This window comes from Harpia harpyja, chromosome 17 (genome assembly GCF_026419915.1).
Source record: "Harpia harpyja isolate bHarHar1 chromosome 17, bHarHar1 primary haplotype, whole genome shotgun sequence".
In the NCBI taxonomy this organism is placed as follows: domain Eukaryota; kingdom Metazoa; phylum Chordata; class Aves; order Accipitriformes; family Accipitridae; genus Harpia; species Harpia harpyja.
Genome location: NC_068956.1, coordinates 6,754,991 through 6,773,256, shown reverse-complemented (window position 1 = coordinate 6,773,256; position 18,266 = coordinate 6,754,991). Strand labels below are relative to the sequence as shown.

Below are 18,266 nucleotides of genomic sequence, written 5' to 3'. Positions count from 1 at the left end.
GTAAGTCCTTGAGATGAACCGGCCGCAAGCTGGAGGATCTTCTGGCCATTTCTGTACGTGGCTCAACAGATACCAAGTTTGACGCGGTGCTGCTGCTTTGTAAATGCTCAGGACTGAGAGCTACCCAAACAACTAGCTAAAACGTCAAGTTATCCCGTGACATACACGCATGTGAAAGAACTTGGAGAGCTCTCAAGGCAGCTGCCTACAGCCCAGGTGGGGGATGCTATTTGGCCCATCCTGGAGGTTTTTTGTTGGGGAGTTAGTTAAAGATCACAAGCTGAAACGCAGCAGCCAAAAGCCTCCTCCTTGGCTGGGAGAGAGGCAAGAGAGAGTGGGATGCCTCTGTATCCCACAGTGCTGACAGGGAAGGGAAAGGTATTTTTTTGTCAAAAATTGCCAGACATACACAAAATGGAAGGGTGTATCACTACTATTTGCTCTACAGAAAACACCTAAAAACCAGAACAGACTTAAACTGGCAGAACATCTAGAGCCTCAACCTGTTTCAAAGACTATTGAAATCACCCAGAGACCTGTCAATTTTTTTTGAGCTGAACAGCGATATAAATAATGCTATGACATTAAATAAGACTAAAACAACTGTAGAAACGCACAAGACTACTAGACAGCTATGCACAATCATCTCCTTGAGCATGAGGTGTTGTATGATATTACTGTTCTGACCTGTTAAGTTCCTGAATCATGACTGTTCAGGATGTAGCCATTGCATGGGGGGGATTTCTGTCCTGGAGACTCGGTGTTACCTCTTGCATGCCCAACCTCTGTTGAACTTCAAGGGAGAATCAAACACAAAAGGCTAAGGTTTGGATCTTTGGTCCGTCTTGGAAAATAATGTGCTTTTAACTGTAAAAAATGAAAATCTATGATACAGCAGAGGTTAGGACCAAGTAAATCAAATTCATATTTTACGTTTCCCACCCTCATCTTTCATGTCACAGGTTCGATGAGTTCAACAATCCCTGTTCAGATTTAACAGTCTAGAGCTCTTTTACTTATGTAAAAGTGTAACAAAAAAAAAAGGCTACAGAACAATACTTGTAGGAGTCTTTAAGATGGTAAGTACATTACAGAGAAATCAGAAGATGGTCTCATGGAAAGGAACAAAATGCAGTGGTGTGTTACAGTAGAAGCACCTGCTGAGACGAGAACAGAGGAGAAAGCTGCAGTTACGCAATAAAATGACGGAGTTTGACGTTCAGCGCTTTTTCTTTAGTCAGCAAATCCATAGCGTGCTTTCTGTAAACGCCAAACTGCAGCGAGAGTTCGCTGTATGCCTGCTTGCTGCTTTCGAGCTGTCGTTGGAGCTCTTGGACCTTCAGATCATTGTCCACTGCTGCTGCCTCCTCCATGAGGCGCTTCCCTGCTCTCTGCCTGGCTTTTTCTGCAGCCTCCAGCTTCTTCCCCAGCTGCTCAATTTCCCGTTGTTGCTTATCTTGCAGAGCTTTGCCCCTCTCCGCGGCCAGGTTCAGTAGTCGCTCTTTCTCCTCCTTCACCCTCTCCAGCTTGGCCTGCAGCTCGATGCCCTGAGCCCTCTGCTGACTTTCTGTGTGCTCTACCTGTGCCACGGTTTGTTGGTGCTCCTCCTGTAGGCGTTGCAGCTGGTTTTTTAGTGCATCGACTTCCCAGGCGTGGGCACTTGCTTGCTGGCTCTGAGCTTCTAGCAGCTCCTTTTCTTGCTCCTGGGCTCTGCGACTCTCATAAGCACATTCCTCCTGTAAGGAGTCTAACTGCTGCGAGAGCTTTCTGGCCTGGGCAGTGAGCTGGAGGACTTCAGCTTCCTTCTCCTTCACAGTCTGGCTGAAAAGCACTTCGTTCTGCCGCAGGCACTTATTCTCCTCCTGCAGCTGCATATGCCGTTTCCTGTGTTCATCCCTGAACTGCAGCATTTTTTCATGGTTCTTGGCCAGATCCATGATGCGCCCCTCCAAGTGCTGAATCCGTTGGGTCTGGGTTTTCATTTTCACAGCATCCTCTGTCCTCAGTTTCTCCAGCTCCATGTTGAGCTGCTCCAGGCCTCTGCAGCGTTTGTGTGCATCGTCTGCTTTTTTCTTCAGCGTACAGATAAGGTGATGCTGCTGTTCTAGGCGTGAATGCAGCAGAGCCTTCTCACTCTTCTCCTCTTCGGGGCTCTCACGGAGTTCCTCCAGGCCTTTTGTCAGATCTTCCGTGTCTTTGCCCGTCTCTGGATCACTTGTGGAGTTGGCCATCCCTGCCTCTCTCTCATCCAGAGCCATGGAGCCCCTGTCTCACACAAAGATGAGACAAAATTTTATAGTAACTGCTTCTCTTAGTGACATTCAGCATAATTAAACAGTACCCAACGGTTGTGTGGCCAACACCACTGCACTAAGCTGGTGGATTTTCTCTGGAAGTCCAGAGAAACCAGTGCCCGGGGGGGACAGGACGTCCCGAAAGCAATGGCAGCCTGCAACCCGCGCGGTCCTGGAGCCCTCCTCACCTGCTTCGAAGTCAGGCGGACTGATGAGAAGGGTGCCAGGCTCCTTGATGCAAAAGCAAAGAATGTAGGCTTAGTATTTATCCAAGCCTATTCATTTGCTGATTACTAGCTTTGCTAATTATTCCTTCTCAAAGCGCTGTTGTTGTAGCTACAAGAAGTACTATTATATTGAGGTTAAAAGCTTGTAAGTGGTAAAGCTGTAAATAATTCCTTAAGCAATCCTTTTCCTCTGCCTTTATTTTCTGCTACAGATCTGGTATTATAAATGCAAGTAAAACATGGAGGGTTACATCAAACTTTTAATTTATTCATAAGATTTTAATATTATAGTGCTCATTAAAAATAACTGAATAGCCTTATCCCATGCTTAGAGATTTATGAATAAAATAAAAGATCTATACAATGCTAATAATTAGTGAATGCACTGTGATACAAAGACTTGGTGCCTGGAGAAATGGTTCATCATTTGAGTTTTGACACTGATTTGCTGGATTATTTTAGGCAAGTAATTTTAAAAGTTTGGTTCCTCATGTTAAAAATAAGGGAAATATTTATATTACATTGGCACCAAAATCATTATTGGTGCCTAATCACACGGCATGCTACCCAGACAAATGAAAAGTCAGCCTAAAACTGATCTATGAGTTTTTCATTCAGACAACAGACCTGAAACTACATTGTGCATGGAACAGCCTGCTGATAACCAGCTTTTGTGAATTCCTGGGCTTTGACTGGAGGTAAAGATAGGGCATGGGAAGGAGCCAACTTAAAGAAAGCACAAAAAATAACGTGCAGCAAAAATGAATTAGTGCCTGTGAAGCACGGGCAGTTTCAGAGCTGCACAGCAGTGACCGTCGGCAGGGATGCTACCTCTGTCTCCACAGCCCCGCGCTCCTCTACCGCTGTTGCTACCTTGGGTCCTGCCAAAATATTTGGAATTAATGGAGGAGAGGGGGGAGGACTAAAAGGTTTAGGCCGTCCAGTGGAAACACAATGAAGAACAGGGTTTAAGAGGAGAAAAATGTGTTCGTTCTTACCGGGTGTTTTCTTTCCCCTGACTGTTTGTTGCTGCTGTCTCCGTGGGTTTCTGTCTCCTTGGCGATAAGAGGCTGAAACCAGTCACCCCAGAACTCATGCCTTAGTAAGAGCTGGTTGGAACTGGGCCAGCCCCACCAGAGTGGCTGAAAGAGCTGGGACTGTTTCTTAGCAAACAAACGCTGCTGACACTCTCAAAAGCACTCAGATTTGGTAGAGGGAAGAGGATTTCCACAAGCCTGAAGAACTCCTCTCACTCAGCTTGCGCCCCGCAGGTGCCAGAGGAGATCACAATGGCAGGCTCTGACCTTCTCAGAACATGCTGAAGGTCTACGGTAAGTAGACACAGCCCTTGCCCTAAACAACTTGGAACTTTATTCAGCAGTTAATGAAAAATCTGGCAGATAGCATAGGGAAGGGAAAAAAAAATGCAGCTGGAAGGAAAAAGCCAGTGCAGGTTTTGCTGACTCCACTGGAAAAGGATACAAAGCAAAGAGGAGTGAGTGATGTCAGTAAGGGATTTGAAGTGAACAAGACAAGAAGGGTGCAGTACCAGATCTTTCATATATGTGTACCACCTCCCCCCCCCCCATTTTGGGCTAAAGCAAAGATGAGCATGCACAGTGAAGGAGAGAAAAAGAAAAAAAGAAGGAAAAAAAAGGAAAAACATGTTGTGTTTCCACCCTTTGCTTCTCTGGGCAAGGATGGATATATGCAAAGACATTATAGGAGTATGGCTGCTTTGTCATAAATGTGAACTGAAATTAAGAATCAAAGCATAGCTCTCAACTTATCAAACTGCCCTTTAGTGAGTAACTAACTATGCACCTTTAAAGTTTTGGTTATGGATGACTAAAACCTTTCCTTCTGACTGTAGAGCAAAGAAACTAGTTTCTTGAAACTTTTTCTCTTAATCAACTTCATAAACTTGCATTTCTCTATCAGTGTATTATCGATCTGGAACATACTACTGTAGTTAGGAATGACTGAATTTGGTGCAAAGCTGTATTTATTATGTGAACCACATTCAGAGGTATGTCAAAAAATACCAATAATCTTTTTAAAAAAGTAAATTTTGCATTACTTTAGTTATGTATTTTCAATACAGAATTCCTGCTGGTTTACATGATTAGATGCAGCCATTACCTTCAAGCACTTTTTAATAAATCAACATAATGTCCTTTAGCAGGAGGTGAAATTGTAATGTTTCTACTCTATAATTAAATCCTACAGCATGCATAGGGTAATCAAAGTACTTTTTCCACTGATAAAGTAGCTTGGTTTGTAATCTTCCCTTCTACTGAAGTTCATCTCACCGGGACAGCTTTGACTTTTCTTGTGTATGACAATAGTAAAACGGTAAAAAGATGATAAGCACAGCTGCTAAAGCTCTGCTGAAAATCTTTAACTTGGAGATGTACAGCTTGATACAGACTCCATGGCAGACTAACAGTGATAACAGTAACTATCTAGTAAATATCTAGTGTTGTTAAGTGCTACTGTACTTTTCAAAGACTCTGCTGTGACTGCCTCTGCTGACCCCTCCTGTACATTTGGAAGCACGAGGAAGACTCGCTTTTCTGTGTGGTGACAATTATCCTTACAGGTTTACCTATAATAGTCTCCATTTGCTGCACATGCTGAAGAAAGATATTAAAACTGGGGAGGAACACTTAATTTTTGTAGTAAAGGGCCTGTTACTTGGCTCAGTTTGTTGATTAATCTAGATGAGTACATGATACTGCTATGTCATTAGTTAATCACACTAATTAATTACAAGTGCAGTGCAAAAGTAAATCTTACGTTCAGGTAGCTTTTCGAAATTTAAACTGAGTTTTGATCTATTTAGTGTGGTGGTAAGCAGTGTCTTTTGAGATAATGACAAAATGCTGTGTCTGTCTCTAGGACAGTTCAAGAACAGTGAGACAGAAGACGCTTTACTTGACCAAAAGACAAGGAGATTGACACTGTCACAAACCAAACATTTTATTTTGATGGCATTCAAGTTTAACTATCAAAATTTTGTACAGTGTAGAACATAGCAGTTTACATGACACTTGCCTGCAAATCTAGAGCCTCAAGACCCCATTCCTACATCTGAAGTACCAAAGCTATTTTGACATAGCAATGTATTTCAGCTTCAGAGGAAATACAACAACAACAAAAACTTTAATCCTATGAAATTATAGGTCATGTTCACAGCAGCCTATGTTTTCAGGTGAAAATGAATTAATATAGGCAGTGAATACAAATAAACAAGGTGCCTCTTCACTTTTCCAGAATCACCACCCTTTCAGGAGTGGCTATTTAAAAATACAGAAGCAAAGTAGCTGCTGTACCATTTAAGTACAAACACATTGTTCTGAAGTGTCACACACACGTTGCTCCCTAGTCATACAAGACAAATGTTTTGTATGTATCTGGGGAAAGTGGAATTTGTAGCAGCTACCAATCTCATCCAAAACACCTGAAGCAGTAAGAGATCAAGACTGACAAGAGAAAGTGGGTTCCCTGGCAGGTTGAACAGCACCTTTCCTTTTTTCCATTCATAGTGTATAATAAATACCGAGTAGCATTTAAATTTCTATGATTCAATTAAGCAACTGAGTTGGAGCTGTGAAAAGCCCCCTTCTCCTCTGTACTCTAACTGAGGTGCAAGATTTCACCAGCTTTTAGACCTACACAGTTGGAAAAAATAAATATGCATTTATTTTCAGAAATGCTTTCTGTCTGCATTTTTTTATATTGCATGCTGAATTGCTAACATAAAACACTGGGTTTTAATAAACATTGAATTCCTATTTAGCTTTAATAGGCTGCTTTTAATAAAAAAAAGTAATACATTTTGTATTTTATGCATTTATCTTTCTTTAGTAGCATGCATTTCTACAAGTTACAAATTCCAGTCCGATTTCCTATGCTGCAAAGCTATCTAAACCAAGACCACCCTAATCCCAGCATTCTCCTAACGGTGGCGCTGAAGCACAGATAAATTACTTTTTTTGCAAAAAAACAAGCTAGTAGATACAGGTACAGAGGAGTACACTTTACAGAATAAATACCCAACATACTTGTCAGCACTAAAATTGGCATGTTTAGATCCTTTAGAGTAGCATTTGAATAAAAAAAGTTTCACCTCTATGCCTTCAGCATTTAAGAGTAAGGATTGTATACTAGCAAGATGATTAATGCATATATAAGCAAACTTTTTATAACCCTGATTTTGTTTATAGTACATTGGAACTAACAGTCCTCTATACCTTGCAGAATAGGACACGGACAGTACCACTTCATGTAATGCTTCTTTCATTACAGAAACAACTTCCATATCCTAGAAATGTACAACTACAAATAAAGGAACTTTCAAAAAAATGCTTCATGCTTGTATTCCTCACTGGAGAGATCTGACATGGCATAATGAGGATACAAACACATACTAATGAGCATGAAAATGCAACCTGCTGCTGTCTTATTAATAACACTTCATGAACAATCCTAGAAGTGTACAGAAAGAGTTAACTCGCTCTTAAATTTTTGCTGGTAATTTACATTATTTAAGGGATCAGCAATGCTTCAGTTAGGCAACATAAGCATCCAGGTATCACAGCTACCTCTACCACTGAATTCTGCAAGTGCCTTCTTTGTTGAAGTCATTTTCAGTGACTAAGAAATAAAAGAATCCCTTAAATTTACATAGTAATCTGCAGGCAGAAGTTTAACTGAAATACGAAATGACATTTGACAGCACAAAACCAGAACAGCAATGAAGCAGAGACTGTCAAAAGAGCTACTGTGTTCCTCTTCCAAGTTTCACTCCCACACCTTTAATTTAATTACCAAGGTTTCCTTTTGACACTAGCAATTAAAAAGCCACCTTATTTTGTCAATTTTGCAACCATTAGCATCCTGAGAGGTAGTGTATCTTCTATCCATGTGTTTGGCGAGTTCATCATCCTCTCCCAAAGGGCAGTTTCATCTGAAGTAGAATCCATCCAGTCTACTGTAGTTCCATAGCTTTTGCCTAGAAAAAATGTCAGTTTTAAGAGAAACATTATTTAATTGCTGCAGAGTTGAGAGCAGACAATCAAATCTGCCTGTCTTCTGAAACCGTTTCACCTCCTCAGGTAGCTGACCTAATACTTTGAAGATCCAGTTCTACATTTTTACACTTGAACAATTCTGTCAAATACAATTAGTGACAGTTTCACAGGGAAACTTTGCCATCTTTCTCCAGGCTTTTCTTCCTTGTTATCCTTAGTCTTTTTGTCACAATCCCAAGGAGAAAGATGTATGGGTGATTAACATCTGAGGGGGTTTAAGAATAAAACAGGACACTGATTTTGTACTGAAATACAACCTTGGGTACTCTAAAATTCAAATTGAGATTTACTATCCTAATTTGTGTTTTAGGTTATTCTGGTGAACCATGTGAGAAGTTAATTTGGGAAAAGTAATTTTTTTCTTGTATTTGCTTGAAAAGACTCCAAACACATCCTTCCCTCAGGCCAGAGAGAACAATGAGAGGGATAAATATAATGACAGGGAAAACATACAATTTTTCTACCTGCACAGCTTATATTGCCCTTATACTAAAAACTTGTTTGCATTTGTAATTTTTCCTATCCAATGTCTTCAAATCTTATCATGCATTCCTGATCTATCCTTTCATCTCCACCCAATACTGTCTTTATACCACATTCCTAGTTTTTGCATGCGTAAGTTTGTAAGACATTATCAAGATTTTGGGTGCAGGAATAGCATATTCTTGTACTTCAAACAGTACCAGATAAATGTATGGCCAGACAAAGGTTTACTTCTAATATTTCTCCTTAGTTGTCAGTCATCCTAACCCTCATAACACTACTACTATTTACATTTCAGCATCTGTGCTGAAGAATAGGTAAGTTACTGAATGAAACTCTTCAGTAAATAAATCACTGAAAGACTGTTCAGTGATCTTTGCAAAAAAAGAAGAAACGGAAAGGAAGAGGAAAAAAGGAAAGACTGTATTTTGTAAATTAAGGATTAATGTGTTAATTGTCCAGCACCTGTTCCAAGGCCTATCCTGAGACCTCCCAGAAAGTGGTTGGCTAGTTTGTTGTGATCCCAGACTGTAAGTTCTATGCAGGCTTCTTTCAAATCTTCTGGTCTAAAGCCATCATAGACCATGGTGTGGTTGAATACTGGGTTCGTAGTTTTTGCCACTGTTCTTGTTTTCTGGCGACTTTTTCTGCTAGTATCTGGAAGAATGGTACTTCAGAAAGAAAAAGCATTGTCAGTTCGCACTTGCACAGCATAGCCTACATTAAACATACTGAACAGACAAAACCTACTGATTAACACTGTCCTTTGCGTGTTAGAATGTGACTGAAGATGCTTTAGCATCATGGAGATGAAGTCAAAGGTCATGTTCTCAGTTCCTCCCAAGAAATACTGGCAGCATGTATCCACCCTTGTGCTTCAGAGGATGGAAGGGAAGGGGAAGTCAGGTGGGGAAGAGGCACAAGTGAGTTTATTTGCTGTATTATCACTAATGACACTGAAACCTTTTTGTTGCTGCCAGAGATTTCCCAACCATCTTGTTATTCTTGTCTCTTTACATTTTTAGTCTGTATGTGGAAAGGAAGGAGGAAGATATACAACTACGCTACTCACTTCTGTCTCCTCCCACAATTTGGTAAGCTAAACCATACTCTTGCACACACACACTTTGTTTAAATGCAAATAAAAGCAGGCACAACTTTGACTAGCCCTTCCACCAAGTAACTCAGCAGACAAAATGAAAGAGTAGCGATTACGCAGGAAGTTCTCCCAGTGTGTTTTACTTGGTGGTATATACTTAGCATCTTGAAGCTGTAAGCTCTGCAGGACAATTTGCATTACAATAAAGGAGAATCAGAAAGTAATTAGGTGGTTTTTAATTTGAATGTAGAAAAATGAAGATAAGATTAGAAAGCACAACAGTAGGATTATTAGGACACCATGCTTGATGATTTCAACCACAGTTCTTACCACTTAATAAAAGAGTTGAGCCTGTTGCCTCTTAGAGGAGGAAGGTCATGGCATTCCTTCACCCAGATGTGGACCTCACCAGTAGAGAGAGTCTTCTTTCCTGTAAAAATAAACCAAAACATCTGATTAAGCCTTGTAGATCCCTTTTAAATGGAATTTCTGTGATGCAGCAGTTCCTGCCCATTTGTGGAAGTGATATTCGGCCTAGACTCTCATTATCTCACATCTTAATTTAGCATTCCTCTCTGTACTCTTGAAGCTGCAATCTTCATCCCATCAAAGTACTGCAAGATCACATCATGTCTGTATTCCTACAACGCCTTTTCTTCTGTTACAACTAAACAGATACAAACTACTGGTCTTCTCTTTCCAAGCCTCCTAGATAAAGAGATCTGCTTGTCTTCAGTCCATGTGATGCTAGCATTTACTGCTTCTTGTTCTTTCAAATAAGCTCCTTTGTGCTCTTAATGTATTTAATTCTTATTGACTGACTGACTAACTGGCTGGATTAAAGACCTGGCTTCACTGTCAGATCAGCCAGTTATCAGTTGCCAGGCAAGATTAAACCAAACAGATCGTACTGCTATAAATTGCTGCATTCTAAATACTTACTGCTGTTTTCTACTTCTAATAGTGCTTGAATTTAGTGTGTTGTCATTGTTTGTTTAGAAAAATCACAGCACCTGCCTGATGATTGATATTATCTAAAACTGTTAGTGATAAAACAGATTTTTGTTACACATACAGATACATACAGAATCTTACAAATCTAAGATTATAAAAATGAGGTAATTTCTTCTGTAGTAACATTAAAAACAACAAAAGATCCTAAAGCAATCTTTGGATCCTAAACTGAATTCATGACCGGGGTGACTTAATCCTCTAAAAAGAAAAAAAAAAGTTCTACTTTTATGTTGGAACAAGATGTCTGAATTGGCTGAAAAACATTAAACTCTTGGGGTTTTTTTGTTTGTTTTTTTTTTTTTAAAAGAACAAAAACCCCAAAGGCCTGACAAAACCAAAGAAAGAAGCAATGCATACCTCCAACAGGGCGTGGGACATACTGGAGGGCTAGTTTCATCTCCCCTCTGTTTTCTGGTTTAAAAGCCATTGTTGAAGTCTGAAATTTAAGAAAAAAACCCCAGAAATCTCAAACCTTGCAGTTCATGCACAGAGTTTACCATGCAAAGTTTTCCACTGGAACAGGCTTGACTTCTACATGAGGCAAGATTTTTTTCTTGTTTCCCTACCCATTAGTCTTCTGTCAGATTACAGGACATTAGAGATTTTAGGGTATGTTTAACCACTTGACAGTGCCTCAGATATATAGCTCTTCCACTAAAGCAGAAAACAAGACCCAGGAGAGGCCAAAACGCTTTGAGGGCACATCTTTTCCACTGTTGTGCACTTATTTAAAAAACTAGAACATATGCTCTTTCAATCAGGAAACTTACTCTTTGTGCAACAGAAAGTGCACTTTTATAAACTCATTTCTATAGGAACGTTTTGTCTCATTTAATACAATCTAAAACTCAGCCTCAGCAACAGTTATCTTGCAAAAAGGCACAAGAATATGTCACTTCTTCATAGAGAGTCATGGACCATCTGTAGACGGAACATGGCACCTGTTAACATTTGGTTACATTTATCTACCCAGAGCACTTTTAAAATCAGTCGAATTAAACTAGTGCTAAAGACTACCATGACATTCCTGGTTTGTTCTACAAATTATTAAACTTTGGATTGAGCTAATTTTGGAATGAACTAAAGAAGTAAATTCAAGGAGAAAAAGAAACAGAAAGAAAAAAAAAAAAAAAAAGAGAAAAACAACAAAAGAAACCAGAATCTCTGGCAGTGGCTTAGCTAAAAGTTTAGATTTTGGCTGAAACCCATTAACAAACAACAGGCACACAGACGTGGAAGTCATAATTACATCTGATATTAAAATGTTGCTGCACTTGCTCCGTATTCTCAGGCGGTTTACTTCATATTCAGGGAACAAGTGCTTTCAGGTATCTATTGCAGCAACATGATGTAAGTGAAAAATACCTTGAAATTCCTGCTCCTTAGACTATGAGAAAATTTTTCCTACTATAATAGCTAGCTACTTACTAGACTAATAGAAACCTCAGAACTGTATGTTCCATTTACCAGTAAAGAGGTATTTATGATTATAACCAACACAAAAGCCACAGAACACACAAGACCAGGCCTAAATAAATAATGACTTGGTTTTGCACTTACACAGCGGAAAACACAAAACAGCTAGCCCACCCTTAGTAACCTACCCTTGGCTTGAGTGGAAACCAATTCATCTGCTTGTTGGATTTATCATTCCAGTCCCAAGTTCCTAAATCCAGCTCCACTTCACCAAGGAAGCTATTCCTCCCAAAGGTATCATTGTGCCAGACAGAAATATTAAGGCTTTGGTTCTTTAGGAGACCCTTCTCAATTTTATACTGTGAGGAAGAAGAAATGAGAAAAAAAAATTAAAACAAGCTGGATGTTTATCAATGCTGTGTCTGAAAGTGACAAGGTTCGAAAAAAGCGTGTCTGAGTTTATACATTCGTAACTGCTCATTTCTTCATTTCAGAACAAAACTCTCTTCATGTTTTACTTTTTATTTCAAGCATCTTAAGCTCATTTGTGTTTGTTTGCAATAAGTATACAACAATCAGGTTTCTCAATGCTGTATCCAGAGTACACTGCAGAGTTAACCTATCAATGGAAGGACATAGGTACTTCTACAGAGCAATCCATCTCATCCTAACATCTCTTTCGAGAGCATCTAGACCTGTGCCTAAAAGGTAAGATTCCTCATACTTCATGCATGCAGTATTTCATGTCTAGTAATAGTTTGATAAATACCCGCAGTATTTCATTATAGACTGGATTAAAAGTTTTCTTTTTGATGGAGGTCTTCCGTTTGCCCAGCTTGTATTTCTCTGGAAGCAGGTAGGTCTTTACATACCTAAAATTTAGACAGGCTTGTTAGAAGAGCAAAGAACCCACCCTTTCCAACTTCCCCTTCCAAAATACACAAGTATTTGCTTATAAAGTAAAAGAAATCCACTTAATTAGCCATTATGTTACACTGTTATATTTAAGAAAAGGAACAACAGTGATGAAGTATTGTAACAGTTTCCAAAGTGGGACATTAACCTCCTTCTACCAGGGGGAAATCTGTTGAAATGCCTTCTCAACACATACAGAATATATAACTGTAGTATGCCTAGATATCAGGTTTATAGGCTCTAATCCTATTGAAAACTTATCAAATCAGGATTTACCATCTGGAAAGTTGAATTTTAAAAGAGAATGTCATATTCTTAGAAGTTTGACCTTCCCATGTTAATATATGTACTGATTTATAGTGGCAATTCTATATTCAGTTCAGAGTGGAAAACCACGTAAAGCATGTTATAGCCTCTTCATTTATTTTTGGGGTTGTTTACCCCAACAGGCTATAGAAACTGGAAAAAACCATCAGTTTTCATTTTCACATTAAAAGAAAAACTTCAATTCAGAAATAAATATATTCTCTGTACTTACGGGTCTGAACGCTGTCGCTTAACATCTGCCATTGCCAAGTCTTTACACTGGCAAATAAAAATGTGGAGCTCATTCAGCTGTTCTACATAATCAATAGCAAACTGAATGTTCCCCTTCACATCAACATTGCCGAAGTCTGCACTATAAATGCTCATTAGACTTCCGCTCACCTGTATCATACAAGAGGAGAAAAATTTTCCAGTCATTGCATTTCACCAGATACTTCAAGATTAGGGTAGAAGTTATGCTCAGAATTCAGACAGTAAAGAAATCAACTGTGTCCTTTTAGATGTAATAACAAAATGTAACAGACACTATTATACAAGCTTCTCAGCAAGCAGATTAACAAAAGAAAGTTGTTTTGTAAATCAAAGGTGCTAGGCCAAGTTTTCTACAAAAGAATTTGAATGTGCGTATTGCATTGAGATAGAAGAAATAAAGAGATAGGATGCTGTAGATCTGGAGATTGCCTGTGATCAGATCCTTGAAATATTACTTATATATCTCTTCAGCTGCTCTTCCTTGCAGAAAGCAGAGCCTAACAGTTTAGGACAACAGGCCTTCTGAAAATAACAACAAAAAGATCAGTGATAAAAGTCTGTATGGCTGTATTATGTACTTAAATAAAACACCAAAAATTAAACACTACATATGTAGAAAGAGAAGGATGTACAATCTTTTTTTAATCTCAATATCCTTCCCCAAAATTCTACTTTTCCCATGAAGTCCACATAAACTAATGACTTTTGGTCAGCCAGTTCACTGACTTAATTACGCACCCCACATACCAATACTGTCTCTTGCTTTCACTTATTTCTCCCCCCTTTCTCCTTTTCTAAATGTTTGTTCTATATAAATGGTCCCCCATTTCCAGCTACAAATGTAAGCTTAGGGTAAAAGCCATCTCTTTGCTCAGTGTTTATAGAGTATGCTGCACAGTGGAAACTTGATCAGGCTCCAATATATTACTAGAAAGTAAAAAAAGTAAAACCAATTCTATCGTATTTGTTTTAGGCAATTCCATGCAAGGGTTCACATAACGGAGAGGGAAGAAAGGAGACAGAGATGCCAAGGGAAGAAAGATGAGAGGAATAAGAAGGGAACAGAAACAATACTGGAGAGATTAGCAAAAGCAAAGTGCCATTAAAACAAGGCTTTGGTTTACATACAGAGGATAAGGAGGCCATGCCAGAAGAGCCGCTAAGAGTGGTTAGAGAGCTGGGACTCTTCTTGATTCTGCCAAGGGAATAACTGCTTTCTGATGCTGTATCTGTCTCTCTGTTATCACTCTACAAAAACATCACAGAAAGAAAGTCTGTGTAGGTTCTTTATAGTCACAAGGAACATTAAAAAAGAAAAAACAAACAGAATTTTAATGCAGACTGAGACTCAGTGAAAACCTGAATTTAAATCCCCTTGTAATTAATATTTCTTGAATTAGGTCATGCACTTAAAAAAAAAGTTGAAAGGGAATTTTTCTGATGGAAAGCCTACACTGAAAATTTTTTAAAGCAGTAATGCAACCAGGTTTGGTTTTGGGTTTTAAATCTCAAATAGCAATGAAAAAGTACAAAGTTAACTTTATTGGGACAACTAAACTCAACTTCTCTACTTCACTATCTCATGCAAGGGGTAATGCTCAGGTCTCTTACCAGTCCCTTTTTGTTACATAGCAAATACTATCAATTCTGTACCCTCTATCTTGAAGGCAGCTAGCTGGAGGGTAACATGCAGAGTAGAACACCATCGGATACAGTGCATGGCTTTTGCAAAAAGCCTTTCTTGCAAGAGGGCAAGCATGGCCCTGCTTTTCCATCAGGAAAATGCAGTTTGGGTTTATTTGGTCATTATCAGGTTATGTGCTTACAAGCCCATTCTGTCTCAATGCTGTCACTGTACTAAATAGTTAATGCTTTGCTTCCCACATGTGCCTTGGCATCTTCCTGTGCAAGCTGTTACAGAAAGCATCATCTCCCTGTTGTATTCCACCCGTGAACAATTTACAAGCCTTCCCCCTCTCCCTTACACAGTTTTGAACTGCTGTCATAGATCTTCTACTAACAGGTGCAAGGTGAGTAAATAACAATTTCTACACGCATTAAGAAATAAATATCTAGCGTATAAGCATTTTGAATAAGTCTTTATACAGATCCGTTGATTGTCGCTTCTCTGGCTATGTCTATAGTACTAAGTAAAAGCAGGCCAGGACTGTTCCCCAGTTCAGAGGCCAAAGGTAAGGACTGACTAATGTCCATCTTACCTAGGGGAAGGCTTCTTGAAAGAAAAATTGTTTTGGAGAGAGCTATTCAGGACTGTCCAAAAGAAATCCAGGGAGTGAAGTAACAGTTAAGCAGTGTGGATAATCCGTCCTGTTACATGGGCTCTTTGAAAGACAGGAAAATCCTAAGCCCTCTGATAGAGGAAGGATATATGGCTTCCCTAAGACCATTTTAGCTGCTGTCCACACAGTGGGTCAGCAGAAGACATACAGGACTGAACCCAGTTCTGCTTACTTTCAACCCTGTACTTCTCATGGAGGTTTGGGGAATGTCTGGAAGTTCAGAAACAAGGAATTACTAAGCACTGGGGTGACTGCATGCCTCCAGAACACATTACACTTGTGATTATTTATTTTTTTTAAAGTTAATTCCAAATGTTAAATAAGGATATTGTTACGATTCACAAGTAAAGAACCCTTAATTTTTAGGGTGTTCTCTTTTAACCAGAAGGAAAACACACTTGTACTCTAAGAGACAGATTTCTTTGTATTTCTTCTTGAATTAGAAAGTATGTTATTATCAGAATTCATTATTTTTAAAATAATTCCAGAACTGAACTAGGACATAGAAATGAGTGTTAATACTACTATGACTACATTGTGTCTACAATGCTTATTTCTAACCTGTTACTTCTACCAGGTTTATGTTATCCATTCATTAGTTTCGTGCTTCATATTGGCCAGATGGTACTTCAGTGATTATAAACTGCAAGGCAGAACCAGCATGTGGTATACATACATGCTATTTTTATACCCATACACTCTATTTTTTTTATATATATATACACACACCTATATGTTTGTGTGTGCATGCATGCATATGACTTGTATGTGCTGTGCTGTGAGCTTGGTAACTAAAGACAATATTGGGACTAATCACAATTTAAAAAATAAATTTGGGGGGCAGAATAAACAGATTTAGGTGCTGACAATTTCTTAGAATATCACTATGAACTATCCCCAAACCCCTTCTACTCTGACCAGATTGATTACATACAGTCCTTTGGCTTTCAAGTATTTGTCAGACTGTTCCATTCAAAACCCACATGAGTAAGCTTTTTACTTGGCTTCTTACAGAGGCTGTAACTGGTTGTTTTTAGATGCCCAGATACTAATTTCAGACTTGTTTGGTATCCCAGCTCTAATGGTTTGAAATGCTAATCTTTTGATCCATCCATGGTGCAATGTTAACAGCCTTAGAAAAGTTTCCTCTGCATTCTTCTCAGCAGAAGGGGCGTTAGGATAGTGTGATTTTAGAGAATCTTTAACCAAAGAGGTGTAATTCATAGACACTGAATGGTTTTAAGTTCTGCACTTAAGGTAAGATTAATCAAACCTGTATCACATTTTGGTTATTTCAGACTTTACGAGGAAGTAGGGTAAGACAGGGCACAGCATATTCCTGTTTCTGACTCTTCAGTCCTTTTAGACATGTGTTTTTAGAAAAATAATCCAAAATATTGATGCTTATGCTGTAGTTACAGTGATAAGGGCTAGGGTAAGCAGCAATTCCTCATTTTATAACACAGACATGGATATTTTTGCGATATCTATGCCCCAAATTCCTGTGTCCCATTTACAACTGGGTCCGCTAATACACATCCTTCACTGACAGGACTCAAGCGTTTGTACCACCATTTGCTAGCAGCCTGGGGGAGGGGGAGTTTTGCATGCACATTTGCCATACAAATTCACATTCATACTATGGCACTCAAAAAAAAGAAAAAAGAAAAAAAACAATCTAGTGTGTTATCCAAGTTCAATAATGACGAGGTATTTCCTATTCTCCAGAGCTGCCTGTTCCCTGTGACCAATGGAGCTACCTCTTTTAGGCATTTATGGTAGGACGTTCATGCTTGGTCTAAACACAGGCTCCACTCCTCTATTTACTGACTGTTTGGGGAGTCATAGACCAGGCAGTTCAAATCCCTTATCGCTTTCAAACTTTGGTGTCATTTTAGGAGATTTGAATACGGCCTCAGAGCTTATACCAAGGCCCACACCACGATGGTGATGACGACAACAATAATAATAGACTTACAGAAGCACAGTATGTTGTCGGAAGTTCTGAAATTTCACTTACATGGAGTTAACAGCCTAGTATCTGAACCTACATCCCTAAGCAGAACACCAAGCTAATACCCACGTGAGAAGGGTTACCAGATGGTGACTTTCTTATGGTCTTACACGCTCATTTTAGATTTTAGGCTCTGAAGAAAATAAATGTATGCACGTGTGTATGTTCTAAAGAGCAAACAGGACCTGTTAGTTTAAGGATAGAGACTGCCTTTGGCAATAACAGCAAGCATTCACTATGCTTCAATCTCCTAGATAAAACATGCTCTGTATGTTGAGCTGTACAGTAGAATAAACCACTAGCTACTGGACTAAAGTTTCTGAAAGGTTAATTAGCCACAGATTGTTCAGGATCATCTCCTGATTGTTACACCACAACCTCAATTCCATGCCATGGTCCAATAGTAAACTGGCTTAGCAGACCTTGGAAAGCGCTACTTGACAAACGCAAAATGCCACAGTAATCAAAAGGTTTAGGTAGAGTATTTCAGAGACGGAACGTACCTCTTCCTGTAGGAATGATGGTACTGACTTGCTCAGTCCTTTGAGTTTTTCAGGACTGGAAAACAGCTTATCAGGCTGTGAAGGCACTGTGGAAACTGAAGAGCAGCAATTCAAAAGGTTTCAAAAATACATTTGTACATCAAAACAGTGATATTCCGTAAGAGGATATGGTTAGAAACAAGCAACTTTGATGAAATACATGCACGTGCATAACCAGTTTACAACTTGGATGCAAGATTTCCTGCCCGCCGCCCCCCTATATAGGATTCAGAGAAGCTATCATTAGGAAGGATAATCCACTTTGACATCTCCTATAACACTGACCA

The 18,266-nt window shown here is 39.2% G+C and overlaps 2 protein-coding genes across 4 annotated transcripts in view; both read right to left on the bottom strand.

Annotated features, from left to right (window-relative positions):
- Positions 1 to 690: 690 nt before the first annotated feature.
- On the bottom strand, positions 691 to 3,795 carry CCDC89 (coiled-coil domain containing 89). The gene is made up of 2 exons (XM_052812343.1): positions 3,520 to 3,795; positions 691 to 2,265 (listed from the first exon to the last, which is right to left on the bottom strand). The coding sequence occupies exons 1-2, from the start codon at positions 3,615 to 3,617 to the stop codon at positions 1,191 to 1,193; spliced, it is 1,173 nt and encodes a 390-aa protein (XP_052668303.1). The 5' UTR covers positions 3,618 to 3,795; the 3' UTR covers positions 691 to 1,190.
- Positions 3,796 to 5,478: 1,683 nt separating this feature from the next.
- The window catches only part of SYTL2 (synaptotagmin like 2), a 62,581-nt gene continuing 49,793 nt past the window's right edge, over positions 5,479 to 18,266 (bottom strand). For all 3 annotated transcript variants that reach the window (XM_052812304.1, XM_052812302.1, XM_052812303.1), the window contains 9 exons: positions 17,941 to 18,035; positions 14,252 to 14,371; positions 13,083 to 13,252; positions 12,399 to 12,501; positions 11,818 to 11,988; positions 10,571 to 10,649; positions 9,530 to 9,629; positions 8,566 to 8,771; positions 5,479 to 7,538 (listed from right to left, as the gene is read on the bottom strand). In XM_052812304.1, coding sequence (XP_052668264.1) covers positions 7,393 to 7,538; positions 8,566 to 8,771; positions 9,530 to 9,629; positions 10,571 to 10,649; positions 11,818 to 11,988; positions 12,399 to 12,501; positions 13,083 to 13,252; positions 14,252 to 14,371; positions 17,941 to 18,035 — 1,190 coding nt within the window. In that variant the 3' untranslated portion in view covers positions 5,479 to 7,392. The remainder of the gene's footprint in view (positions 7,539 to 8,565; positions 8,772 to 9,529; positions 9,630 to 10,570; positions 10,650 to 11,817; positions 11,989 to 12,398; positions 12,502 to 13,082; positions 13,253 to 14,251; positions 14,372 to 17,940; positions 18,036 to 18,266) is intronic.